The following is a 13,730-nucleotide window of genomic DNA, read 5'->3' as shown; positions in this document are numbered from 1 at the left end:
TGCTGATACTTTTACACTTTTACAAAAATAAAAATTTGAATGCACTATTTTAACTTGTAAGACAGTTTTTGTACATTGTAGTATTACTACTTTTACTTCAGTTAAAGGTCTGAGTACTTATTTTCCCTCTTTTTTTCTTTGTACATTTATGGAAAAATAAACATCTAATTTCGTCACTCAGAAGCCTCCCTCGGGGACTGCGAACTGCGCATGCGCAGTGACGCCGGCAGCTGCTGTTTGAGGAAGTTTGGATCAAAACTTTGTACCTGTTGATGCGGCGGATTCACTGATGTTAGTTTATCTACCGTCACACAGGTGAGTGTTTCACCTTCTCACGCTGCTTCAGGTCTCCTCGGGAGCCTTATCAAACACCGTAAGAAGCGTGTGAAAACATAAAGATAACATTTAACCGTCGGTTTCCCTCGTGAGATAAACGCAGCTCATACAGTCAGCACAGGTGTGCTGCTAAAGGTGCTAATTATACAGTTTACCTGTAAGCTAATTACCGGTTTCACTTTCCTGCTGTTTGTGAGTTAGCTAGCTGATGTTTTACTCTGCTGTGTAACTTTATATTGTCTTTAAACTCTGTTTTAAGCTCGGCAGGTTAACTTCTATTGTCTTTATGTTTTAATTATAGTATTTACTAAGTCGTCGACTAGCGTTAAATATCACAAATGTGAGCAGCGGTACTCAGATCTGTTATTTAGCCTGAGTAAAAGTTGTAGTATCACAGTGTAGAAATACTCTGCTACATGAATGTAGTGGAGTAAAAAGTACATCTAAAGTATATTTCCTTTGATTTCTCCCAAAAACATTGACGGAAGCCAACGAGCAACTCAACAAGACATGGCCCGAAATAGAAAAAAAAAATAAATTTATATATATATATATATATATATATATATATATATATATATATATAATGATGATGATGAAAAAAGAAAGAGAGAGAGAAAGTTCCAAGAAATAAGCAAAATAAATAAAAACAATAGAGTAAAATCGAAACAACAAAATATGCAAGAAGAGAAACTGCTGAAAAAAAGTGTATTTATTTATTTTATTTTTGTCTGTAATTTGAATAATATTAACATTAAAATAATAGTTTTGTTATAATAAATTTGTTATTATTAGAAATACAGTTTTCTGGGCATTTAAAATAATAATAGTAATTTTCTTATCATCGTCCTCTGTTTTTTTAAAACTGAGTTTTAGGTATTTCCTTGTCACTTTTACTAATTTGTTGCAGTATGTGGGATATTGTGGGCAAAGTCTGAGCAAATCAATCTGCTCAGATTTTAAAGAATCAAATAGCTTATAAAAGGCGGCGAATGGAGCACAAGAAAAGTAAAGTTTCACATCGTTTCAGAGGGTTAAGTTGCCAAAAATGGAAATATTCAAGTTAAGTACAAGAACCTCTAATGTCTGCAGTTTTAATCTGTGTTGATAAAAACGGGTTAAACTGATGATTTATGTACGTTTATGTTGCTCTCTCTTTGTCATGAACAGACTTGACATCTTTCAAAAATGACCTCAGCATCAGAATTGGAGCAACTGGCAGAAATAGGTGAGTTAATTACACACAAAATAATTCATTCATACATTTTAAAAATCTAGTTGAGACCTAAATCTTGTCCTGTGAAGCGGGATTTTGAGTTAGTGGGGGAACTTCAGGGGATTTTTCAGTACTACAAAGCTATTTTATTTTTTTATGGGTTTATTGAGTTTTGTTAATCTGCTATTCAAACACACCTTTTTATAATCATGTTTGCAAAAGCATTGACAAACTACCGCCTCCAAATTATCCTACTGAATCAACGACCTTGAAATAGTTTCAGCAGAAACAACAAAAAAACATGCATTTTGTGAACAGGGACTTTCTTATTTGATAATTGTTTTTCTGTGTTGTCGTTTTTGAAGCAGCGTGATATTCATCTGTGCACATACGTGTGAACACGAGAGATTCAGATAAATGTTGTTTTCACAGTATTTCACGTTATAGTTTCTCTTTCACTGTGTATGAAGTCACACTGGAGGGTTTTTCCTGCTGCTCCTCCTGCCTCTGAACTAAATTGAGCCTTTTGTCAGGTCACTATGAGCAGATCATTTCCTCTCCGTTATCAGTGTGTTTATAAAAAACTTCCCTCGGAGCTGCAGAATAAACATCCACCGCAGAAAACACATCATGATGGCAGTTTTCCACCCAGGCTGCTGGCTAATCTGTACTTTCGGGAACAGTAGGACGGAGCAGATAAGGAAATAATTTAGAAAATGGTAGGTGGGGTAGAGCGGGCATCAGTGGTTGAGTTGGTATCTTTTCCTTCAGAGTTAAAATGTATAAAGCAGTGATACTCAACTTATGGCTCGCAGACCAACTCTGGCTCCCGACAGTGTGCCGAGTGGCACCCCCCAATCATTTTTAATTCACAATAAAAATGAAGTGATTCACACTGGGAATTGTTTTTGTACTTTTGGTTTACATTAAGCACCAGAGTGCATTAAACGGCATCAAAAAAGAGCTTGTCTGTGTAGCTCTAAAAGAAATGTCCTGAAAACTTTGAAATGTACCAAAATCGTAGAGATGTCCTAAAGTCCTAGAAATGTCCCCAAATCTTTGAAATGTCCTAAAAATATGAGTAGTGTCCTAAAATCTGAGGAACATCCTGATATTCTATTAATGTCCTAAAATAGGAGAAATGTCCTAAAGTCCAAGAACTTAATAAGATCTAAAGAACATCCTAAAATCCAAGAAACGTCTTAGGTTAGTAGAAAGATCCTAAAATCCTTGAAATGTCCTATAATCCGACAATTGTCTTAAAAATCAGAGTAGCGTCCTAAAATCTGAGGAACATCCTAAACTCTTAGTAATGTCCTAAAGTCCCAGAAACTTCCTAAAATCCAATAACTTACTTAAATCCTAGAAACATCCTAAAATCCTACAAACGTCCCCAAATCCTTGAAATGTCCTAAAAACGTAGAAACATCCTAAAATCTGAGAAATGTTCTAAAATCCAAAGAACGTTTCTCAAATTCCTAAAATCTTGGCTGGCCCCGAAGCAAAGCTGGTGGAGTATCTGTGTAAACTGCACATATGAGACAGGATTTTAAAACACTCACTCTTTTTTCTTAGTTAGATTTAAATGAAACTTTTTCACAAAGTCATGTTGAAATGTCTGAAGTGTTTTATTTTTCCTCGACTCGTGACAGAGCTCCAGAAGGAGGAAGAGGAGGAGGACGAAGAGAATCAGAGGTGCGTCACAGACGGTCCTTCGGTTCCTCCCGGCGGTGAAATCCGCCTCGATTCGTCTCACCCGTATTACGATGTGGCTCGACACGGCATCATCCAGGTCTCCGGTCAGTGGTCAAAAGAAAATCTTTCTTTCTTAATCTGAAATTTAAACATTATTTTTTAAAAAACTCGTCTGTTTCCTTCGAAGGTGACGACAAATACGGCAGGAAGTTGATCACCTTCAGCAGCTGCTGTTTGCCTCCATCGCACCAGCTGAACCACCGACGCCTGTTCGAGTACGGCCAGTTTAAAAACTTTTTAATTTTTTGGTTAAGTAAAATAAAAGAAATTAAAATGGAATTGATGAAATAAATATACATAAAAAATAAAAAGGCAAACAAATAAAACAAAAAAAAAATACAAAAATAAAAAAGTAAGAAATTATGTGTGATACATATTTTTGACACCAGCTCTGTATGATGCTTCTGATAAAAATAAAAAAACTCTAAACATCAGTAACATGATATTTGTGTTGTTCCACAGTTAGATTTCACGTTATTTCCGCCCGCAGGTATCTGAAGTTCACGTTGGACCAGTACGTGGAGATGGACTACATCCTGGTTTACTTCCATTACGGTCTGCGGAGCAGCAACAAGCCGTCCCTGAAATGGTTACGAGAAGCCTACGGCGAGTTCGACAGGAAGTACGTTGGAAAAAAGAAAATTTAGAATTTTTTAATCACTTTTTAAAGTGAATTTTTGGCAACTATTTCACTGTTTATGTAAAAAAAAAAAAAAGTTTCACATCAAAAAATTAGGTGTTTTCAAATTAATTAATGTAACTCTATTAAAAAGGATTAAAGGCTCAGATTTCCAAACAGACAAATTCATTTTTCAATTATTTTTCCACAAATCGAGTGTTTTTCTTGTGCTTTCAAGAGCTTATAAGAGAGCGCTTATAAGATAACTCAAGAGAATGTGTTGATTTATTTTATTTTGACACGGAGAGTGTGAAAAATAACTTCTGTCAACAACACAAAAAAACGTAGAAGGGAAAATGTATTCAACAATGTGGTTTTTCATTCTTTATTTGCATAAAAACTTTCAAACATATTTTGTAATTTCCATCTGATGGCTGTATGTTTTTGGTTTTTTAATTTTTTTAATTTTTTTTATTACAGATACAAGAAAAACATGAAAACTTTGTACGTCGTTCATCCAACAAACTTCATCAGAATCGTCTGGAACATTTTTAAACCTCTGATCAGGTAAAAACACGTCAGACTCACCGGCCGAAAATCAAAGTTTCTTCAAACACATTAAAGTTTCTTTGTGTTTTTTTCCTTCAGTCATAAGTTTGGGAAGAAGCTGACGTACGTGAACTACCTGGCTGAGCTCCGAGAACACCTGAACTACGAGCAGCTCATCATCCCTCCTGATGTGCTCAGGTACTGCAGTTTTTCTGCATTTTCTATATTTAAATATATTCTTGTAAGAAGCTTGTAAATGCAGGAAAAATCATTTTATCAAAATATTTGCAATGTAAAATTGTGTGAAACATTTTCTTTGAATTTTCTAAGAAATCTTCAAGTTTGAAATAAGAATCTAACATGAAACAAAAGTGAAGGAGATCGTTTTACATCAAAGTTTCAGACATAAATCAGTAAACCTGTTTTTGGAAACGGGCCCAAAGATTTAAGGACGACACTGGTGCTTTAAAAAAATATTTAGATTTTAGTCAAACCCACAGAGGAGCTCAGGAGAGCCACAAAAAAACAAAAAAAAAGCTGCAGTCTGGTAACATCTGGAACCAGCAGCTTCCTGCTGTGAGGGTTAAATTCGAACACTTATGAGGACGCAACATCAGCGCGCTCTCCAGCCAATCAGAGTGGAGTATTACTACACCTCAGTGTTTTGGGATGAATGTAAATCATCAGTTGTGTTTTGTGTCGTCTCGTTCAGACACGATGAAAAGCTACGAGCTGCTCAGAAAGGAGGACCCCCTCCCTCAGTGAAGACGCCCCCGCCTCGACCCCCGCTGCCCACGCAGCAGTTTGGAGTCAGTCTGCAGTAGTGAGTGTCTCGGACCAAACTCTTAACCCTTTAAAAACTGTAGCGTATTGGTTTGATTTCCTCTAAAAAGCATAGGAAGGAAGCAATAAGCAAACTGAGAAGAAATTACACAAAAATTAGCAAGAAACTGGTAAAAAATACAAGAAAATTACCTGAAAATAATTTTTTAAAAATAAATAAAAGTAAGTAAATGAACTGGAAAAAGTGTTTAAAAATTACAATAATTCTTAAGCTTAATTTTAAATATATAATTATGATAAACATAAATAAAATTTTTCCCTAGCTTTTTTCTTTTGTTCCCCTAATTTTTTTTCCCTAGCTTTAAAAAAAAAACCTATTAATTGAGGGTTTAAAAATGAGAATAATTATGTAGCATCATTTTAGATATATAATTATGATTAACACATGATTATGATTTTCCTAGCTTTTTTTCTTTTTTTCCCCAAACATTTTTTTCCAGCTTTTTTTTTTTTTTAATTTACGTCTATTGATTAAGTGTTGAAAAATTTAGAATAGTTCTGTAATAATTTCAAATATATAATTATGATCAATGCAAATCTATTTTTTCCTAGTTTTTTTTTTTTTTAGATTTAAATCTATTAATTTCTTGCAAGTTATGTAACATTTGTTATCAGGTTACTCATTACCTTTTTACCCACTGTTTTTAAAGAAATCACACCAAATTGCTCATCGTTCAAAGGTTTAAATACTTGTGAAAAGCCACCTGAAAGCAAAAAAAGTAGAAAAGCTGCTCTATGTTTCAAAGGGTAAATAAATAACACATGATTTATACAGTTTGCTCTTGTAAAGGTGAATCGTTGAGTGTTAAAATGAAGCGTCTGTTTGTCCGACAGCATCAGAGAGAAGAACAGAGACGCGCTGATCCCTCCTGTCGTCTCTCAGACTGTCACCTACCTGAAGGAGAAAGGTGAGTCATGACCCAAAAATAATATCACATCAAAGATTATTGTTATTATTAAAACCTTCATTTCTGTAATGAATGTGACACAAAAAGGCAGTTTATTATTTTAGACATTAAAAAAAGGCGGGTGAATTCTTTTCAGGTTAGTTAATTTCGGTAGCTAATGTGTTACTTAGATTTTTGGCTTTTCTCTGTTTTATATTAAATTAAACTGAATATTTTGAGGATTTTAAAATGTTGAACAGAACAAGGCATTTTTGTCCATTCATTTATTTTTTTCATTTTTTGAAACCAAACATTCAATTAGATTATCAGACAATTAATCATTAGTTGTATATATTTGTTATTTTAACGGCTTAAAATCAGTCACTTTTTACATGTCTGAAAATCCTGAGATTAGCTTCATTTGTAAACTCCACCTAAGTTTCAAATGTTCCTGAAATCCTGCCAGAAAATACCAAAGAGTTTCCCCGATTTAGCAAATATTCATTACAGATCATCATGGAAAGTCAAACACACTTTTTGACTAAAATATTAATTCAACACCTGCACTGAATAAATCACCTCTGAGGTGACACGTACGTGTGTAATTTTGGGCGTTCTCAGAAACCTGAAATCTGGTTTCTCACTCTGATTCTTTGGTTAATGTTTTTTTCGTGTCTGTTTCAGGTCTGAGGACTGAGGGGATCTTCAGACGTTCGGCTCGAGTTCAGCTCATCAAGGACGTTCAGAAACTCTATAACCTCGGTGAGTCGAGTCTCCCCGTTTATCTGTCAGTGCCAGGAAGCTGGAGATCGATATGTGTGTTCGCTGCAGCTCCGATACCATCAGACTGCAGATTGAGTCCGTTTCAGGCGAACTCATTAGACTTTAGTCTCACTGACAGGAAGTCGTCCAGCAGACAAAAATAAGGATCAACTGGAGATCTAAGAGCCAAACTAAACACGCACTCCTGGACCAGTTTTAGTTTCACTGATCAAACATCTAATCAGCAGATTGAATTAAAATGTTTTCAGCGCATGAGCAACAAAAGAAGAAATGACCCAAAAATTTGCAAGAAATTTGTGAAAAGTACGGAAAAAAATTACCTGAATATTAGAAAAAAAAGGAAAAAGAAACAAAGAAATAAATGGAAAAAAAGAAACACAGAAAAGAAAGTAAAAAAACAAACAAGGATGTAACATGGAAAAAAACTCTTAAGAAAATCATAATAATTTTGTGACATGATTTTAAATTTGTAATTTTGATCATTTATAACTTAATATATAGTTTTCCTACCATTTCCTAACATTTGTAGACCAAAGAAAATAATGGAAAATAATAATTACCAATAGAAACAATCGTCAGTTGCAGCCGTAGACTCGACCTTTGGATTGTATCATCATCCCTTAAAAAATAAAAAAAAGCCCAGAGGTTTAAATTTATTTAAAATCAAATACAAAATTTAGATTTTAAAGAAATAGTCCACCGATCTTTTGAGTATGAAGCTGTCGTTTCCTGTGAGCTTCAAAGGAGACTTTGTAAAGTTTGCAGCTTCTGTCGTTGCAGCTCTTCAAGCTTTGAGTCATAAAAAAATAATAAATAATAATAAAATAAAAAACGTTTATGGAAACTCTGCCAAAAACTATCAAATCATAATCCATCTCTGTCCATCTGTGGACTCAGTTTGTTCCAAAATATTAATTATTCACCAAAATGTGGCAAAATAAACATTTTCTGGTGTGATTTTCTGTTTACGTCTGTCAGGTGTTTCCTCATTATTCTCTGTCCAAACCTCCACAGCTGATTTCAATTTTGCTTAAAAATTAAATAAGTTATTAAAAGTCTCCACTTCTATTGATGGATAATTCAAATGGTGATTTTAGCACCACTTAAAACATTTTCAATAGACTGATTAATGATTGATCGTCTGATTATGTTTAGGGTTGATGGATTCGTGATTTTAACCCTTTGAAAACCTTTATCGACATCACTTGTTTTGGCTGCGCTCTGAAACCTTCACAAGTATTTAAATCTGAGCACATTAGTTTGAAGCTTTTGGAAAACATGGGAAAAAAGGTAATGAGCAACTTGGTGAGAACTGTTTCTACAAATTGCAAGAAATTAGTAGATTTGGAAAATATTTAAAGAAGCAAAAGTAAAAGTGTCCACAAAAACAATATTTATATTCATTTTTATTATATATTCAAAGCTGTTAGTTTTATTTTTCTGTAATTTTCCTGTATTTCTTTAACTTTTTTCTTCTTTTTAGAATTTTTGTTTTTTCAGAAAAAAAGTGTTTTTAAATGTTGGGACATTTCTTCTGAAGTTGCTCATTATCTTTTACTTATGTTTTTGAAATTTGCTCAGGTCTCAGAGGGTTAATAAAACATACAACAGCGTTAAACCAGCTGTTGGCTCTCACCTGAGACTGAATACAAATACAATAAATTAACATAACTGCATTGTGAATTTATTTAAAATTTATTTTATTTTTGTTTTTATTTTTATTTTCATTTTCATTTTCATTTTCATTTTCATTTTTATTTTTATTTTTATTTTTATTTTTATTTTATATAGGGCTCAACTCCTTGACACTTTAATGTATAAATTAATTCTGTCATAATAAAATCTGTCTAATCTCGGGCCTGTGATGATATCCAGACGGATTATTAATTAAGTTCATTTGTATTTTCTGAACCTGTTTAGGGAAACCTGTGAACTTTGATGAGTATGGAGACGTCCACGTTCCTGCTGTGATCCTGAAGACGTTTCTCAGAGAGCTTCCTGAGCCGCTGCTCACCTTCAGACTCTACAGTCAGGTCCAGGAGCTCCTCCGTGAGTACAGACGGATAATAAAAATGATGAGTAAAAAATCAGGGACATAATGGAGTTTAGAGACATGTGTTTCCACCAGGGAACCTCCGAAAACCTGACGGATCCTGTTTCATCAACCCTTACAAATTCCCAAAGCACATCAAGTGAAAACCCTTTTATTTGATGGATTTCTGGAAACGAGCCCCGAAAAACAAAACTGTCTCTGCAGGACAGAAACAAAGTGTTTGTTGCTGAAAGCGTTTTTTTGTCGTCCGTCAGATGTGGAGAGCAGTCTGCGGGTCACCAGGTGCAAACAGATGATGGAAAGTCTTCCTGAACATCATTTCATCGTCGCAAAGTACCTGCTGAGTTTCCTCCACACGGTAGGTGCTCCGCTCTCTGATTTGATCACATTTCATGAAGCTTCACTGGTTTTTATACATAATGCAGAGAAAAAAACAAAAAACAAGAAGAGACGACTGCAGGGAGAGAGATGAAGGAATCAGGCAGCTGAATTTAATCAGACTGAAGAGCGGAAATTACAACAACAAATCCTCAGATAGATGAACAGTAGATACAGACGTATAAGATAATAAATACTTAGATAAAACATTTTAAATAATAAAGTTTAAGTCATGGAAAAAAAAGGCCAAAAAATAACTTCTGTTGTTGTTTCTGGCTTTGATAAATTGTGTAATTTGGTGATTTTAAAAAAAAAAAAAAAAAGCAGAGAATTTTTTTTAAGACACACCTTCAAGTTTTATCTCCAAATCATTGGCAAAATAATACAAGCTAAAATAAAAAAAGTCACTCCCCAGTGCTTAATGAATTTTTTAACATGCCTTTCCTGTTTTGCACCGCTTTTATTTAGGTAGTTATATTTAAATTAAAAACAACAGAATAAAATTTTTTCTAAAAAGCGTTGTTTGTTTCAAAGAATGTACAGATGCATCTCAAAAAATTAATATTGGGAAAAAGTTCATTTGTCCTCGTAATTTAATTTAAAAAATATAAACTTTCATCATATATTGTATATTCACGACAAGTAAATTGAAATATTTTAAATATTTTTTGCGTTAACTTTGATGATTATGGCTTAAAGCTTAAATCATTCAAAAAATATATTTTACAAAACAGAAATGTACAATTTCTCAAAGGTATGTTCATTTATACACTCAGTATTTGGTTCGGGCTCCGTTACGTCGCTGCGGCGTGGAGGCGATCACCCTGTGGCCGACGTTGCTTTGACAGCGACCTTCAGCTCGTCTGTATTTTTGGATCGCGTGTTTCTCGTCCTCCTGACACTCTGTGGAGTTCAGGTGAGGCGAGTTGGCCGGCCAGTCGAGCACCGAAACATCAGGGTCAACAAACCATTCGGGAGCAGTTTTGGCACTGAGGACGCGCCAAGTCCTGCTGGTAGAAGAAATCAGCATCTTCAAAAAGCTTGTCAGCAGATGGAAGCGCGAAGCGCTCGAAAATCTCCCGGGAGACGGCTGCGTTGACTTTGGACTTGATAAAACGCAGCGAAGCAACACCAGACGATGACGTGGCCCCAAATCGTCATCGACTGCAGGAACTTCACGCTGGACCTCGAACACGTTGGATTCTGAGCCTTTACGCTCTGAATACACGAATGAAACGCAAACTTTAATGTGTAAAGAGGACTTCAGACCGCCGAGCAACAGTCCGGTTCTTCTTCTCCTTCGCCCAAGAAAGACGCCTCTGACATCAGGCCGGTTTCTATGACAGATTTGCGCATATCTTAAGCGATATTTTTTAATAAAACAGTTGCGAGACGACTGCGTTATGCGACTTCTTTCTCGATGTTACGTGACTTTCTTCTCGAGAGAACTTTCCAAGAAACACGGCGAAGGATGTTTACGATATTTGCAGGTTTATTTCTATTGCAGCCACTCAATAACATTAATTTAATATCGCCGTCATTTCTTTGTTTTGACATGAATTAGGAAGAGCTCTCTTTCCTCCTACGTTTTTTTTTTTTTATGTTTTTTAGGTTTTATGTGGTTCGCATTCATATATACACATTACTGCCACCCAGTGTTACAAAGAAAGTGTGTCCATTGCAGTTTTGCGAGATATGGCTTTTTTTGGGAATCGCCTGAAATACCATCTCATGCAAGTGCAAAAACTTTTTGGCCGTTTTTTTTTTTTTAATTGACGTGTTTTCATTTGGCGTATTTTGTATTTGCAAATTCAATATGCACAATTCGAGGGTTTGGGAAACCCGCCTGATGTCTCTGGCTCAGGAGCTCGATATACCAGATACCAGATATTTAAATTTTTTGAGATGCACCTGTGTAGTCTTTAAAATTGTCCTCACAGTCATGGAAAAGTCATGGAAGTGAATTGGTAAAAATGTGTGTGAACGCTGTTAAATCCGTCTGTTGATGGTCGTCTTCAGGTGTCTCAGGAGAGCATCGTCAACAAGATGAGTTCATCTAATCTGGCCTGTGTGTTCGGGGTGAACCTAGTCTGGCCTCGTCACGGTTCGATCTCCCTCACCGCTCTGACGCCCATCAACATCTTCACCGAGATCGTCATCGAACATTTCCACACCGTGTTCGGCTCCCGCTGCCCGCCTGCACAGGTATCACCCTGAACCTGCAGATCGACGCCTGGCTCCACCTGTCGCTCTTCCTCTGGATTTTTTTTTTCTTTTCTTTTTTTTTTTTTTACACTGATTTCTCATCAACTACAAACATTAAAAAAAGCAATAAATATTGATCGTCCCTAGAGGATGATTCCTGAAGACTCTGACGTTTCCTCTGACGCCACCATCTGGACAAAAAAAATAATAATTTCTACAAGTTCTGAAAGTCGGATTTCTACAAAAATGACCCTGCTCCCCAGAGGATGAACCATCGCGTTGAACACACTGTTTTGGACACTTGACAAGATTTGTGATCTTGCAGTACTTTTCATCGAGCCAAGTCCGCTTTAAAGCCTTTTCTACTGATGGATTTTTTCCTTTCAGTATTTTTGTGGCCACTTTGCACGACCAGTTTATTGGATTCACAAAGATTTGCATCAGTCACATTGTGTGTGTGTGTGTGTGTGTGTGTGTGTGTGTGTGTGTGTGTGCGTGCGTGCGTGCGTGCGTGCGTGCGTGTGTGTTTGTCTGTCCACCTGCAGGTGCGTGCGTTGCGTGCGTGCGTGTGTGTGTTTGTCTGTCCACCTGCAGCTAATATGGACAAACTACTGGACAAATCACCCAAATATATATATATATAAATTGCAAATGTATAACTGTATGCTCGAGACCTCTTGTGGTTGCAGTGATCCGTAATTGTTGAAACACCCGTTTTATGGCCCGTTTTTGACTGCTGACTCCTCACTCCTCCTAACCAGCCGGTAGGTGCCTTTTTTTTTTTTTTCTGGAAATTTGCTCAGCCGAAAACAAGAGGCTTCCCCGTCTGATGCTGGTCACCATCGACAAAATTAGAACATTTTTGTCTCATTTTGAACCGGAGTAACTGCAGATTAATTCTATACTTGATAGATTAGGATTCTCTAAATTTAGGCACATTATGAGATAATTAGGTCAATTTTTTAATGTTTTTTTTTGTTTGTTTGTTTTTTTTTTACCACCATTTTGCCTAGAGGGGAGCCTGGAGCGACAATTCCACCGGGTCCAGCTGCGTTGCGTGAGCTGCGACCCGGTTTTGTCTCCTGCACAGCATCAGACTACACCGTGAGTGTTTCAGAGGTGAAACATTTTGTCTTCTTCTCTGTAGTTTGAAACTTGAGCAAATTAGCCTGATTTTTTTTTCAAGAACGTAAGAAAAGGCAATAAGCAACTGTACAAGAAATGACCCCCAAATTAGCTAGAAATTAGTAAAAGTTACAAGTAACCTAAAAATAAGCAACAAAGAAAAACAAACATGTAAATGGCCTGGAAAAAATCAAAACATGTCAAAGTAACATTATTTTAAATGTAATTATAATATATAAATATATATGGAAATGGTAGATTGGAGAATTTTCTCAAAAATTTCTCTTTTTTCACGTCATTTTTCTTGTCACCTTTTACTAATTTTTGCGGGACGTATCTTGCCGAGTTGCTTGCTTCCTTATTTCCATGTTTCCATTTTACTGAAGTTTCTCAGGTTTAAATGCTTACGAAAAATGAATGAATGCTGTACAAGAAAACTGATGTAAATCTAAGTTTCAGTGTTTAATTGATTATTTCTTGTCTCTCTAATTGAGTTTTGTCATTTGTTTTTGTTGTTCTGTAGCCTACAAAGTTAATACCATTAGAAGTCCAGAAGAAGCTTTGTTGCTGTGTTTTAGTTATTAAAAATACACCCATCCTCATAATTATATAGTATCTTTATTTTACATGCAGTGCCTGCTTGATCGTAAAATTGACTAGAGTGACTACAGTTGTATTGCACGGCCTTGCAGAGATCTTTTCTAGATTTGATTTTTTTATGTGCCGGTTTAAGTAAAAATACACATTTTTATCAGTTAATTTTATCCGTAACAGCGTTTTTGTTCCGCTTTTAGAGAATGTATCACATCAAATTTTCTCAGCAGTGCTCAGAAAAAAAATTGTGTGCTGCCTGATTGCTGCATGAAATGCACGTCTTAATATTTGAATCATCTGTGGGCAATTTCAGCACTTTCATGAGATCACATGTAGTCCAAGGAGACTGCATCAGACTGTGCCCTCCTACCAAGAGTCTGTCAGTTT

At 35.7% G+C, this 13,730-nt stretch overlaps 1 protein-coding gene across 1 annotated transcript; it reads left to right on the top strand.

The window, feature by feature from the left end:
* The first annotated feature begins 226 nt into the window (after positions 1-226).
* Positions 227-12,134, top strand: LOC121961467 (rho GTPase-activating protein 8-like). The gene is made up of 13 exons (XM_042511462.1): positions 227-315; positions 1,507-1,564; positions 3,205-3,351; positions 3,435-3,522; positions 3,798-3,929; positions 4,407-4,493; positions 4,575-4,673; positions 5,188-5,298; positions 6,153-6,226; positions 6,890-6,967; positions 8,909-9,037; positions 9,296-9,399; positions 11,439-12,134. Exons 2-13 carry the CDS (start codon positions 1,525-1,527, stop codon positions 11,634-11,636), a joined length of 1,287 nt encoding a protein of 428 aa, XP_042367396.1. The 5' UTR covers positions 227-315; positions 1,507-1,524; the 3' UTR covers positions 11,637-12,134.
* Positions 12,135-13,730: the final 1,596 nt, after the last annotated feature.

Source organism: Plectropomus leopardus, chromosome 22 (genome assembly GCF_008729295.1).
Source record: "Plectropomus leopardus isolate mb chromosome 22, YSFRI_Pleo_2.0, whole genome shotgun sequence".
Lineage (NCBI taxonomy): Eukaryota > Metazoa > Chordata > Actinopteri > Perciformes > Serranidae > Plectropomus > Plectropomus leopardus.
The sequence above is the reverse complement of the archived record's forward strand: the minus strand, read 5'-3'. Positions and strand labels throughout refer to the sequence as shown.

Coding starts and splice junctions, on each gene's coding strand:
- LOC121961467 (XM_042511462.1), top strand. CDS start 1,525: ATGACCTCAGCATCAGAATTGGAGCAACTGGCAGAAATAG. Junction 6,968..8,908: donor TCAGAAACTCTATAACCTCG/GTGAGTCGAGTC, acceptor GAACCTGTTTAG/GGAAACCTGTGAACTTTGAT. Junction 9,400..11,438: donor TGCTGAGTTTCCTCCACACG/GTAGGTGCTCCG, acceptor GGTCGTCTTCAG/GTGTCTCAGGAGAGCATCGT.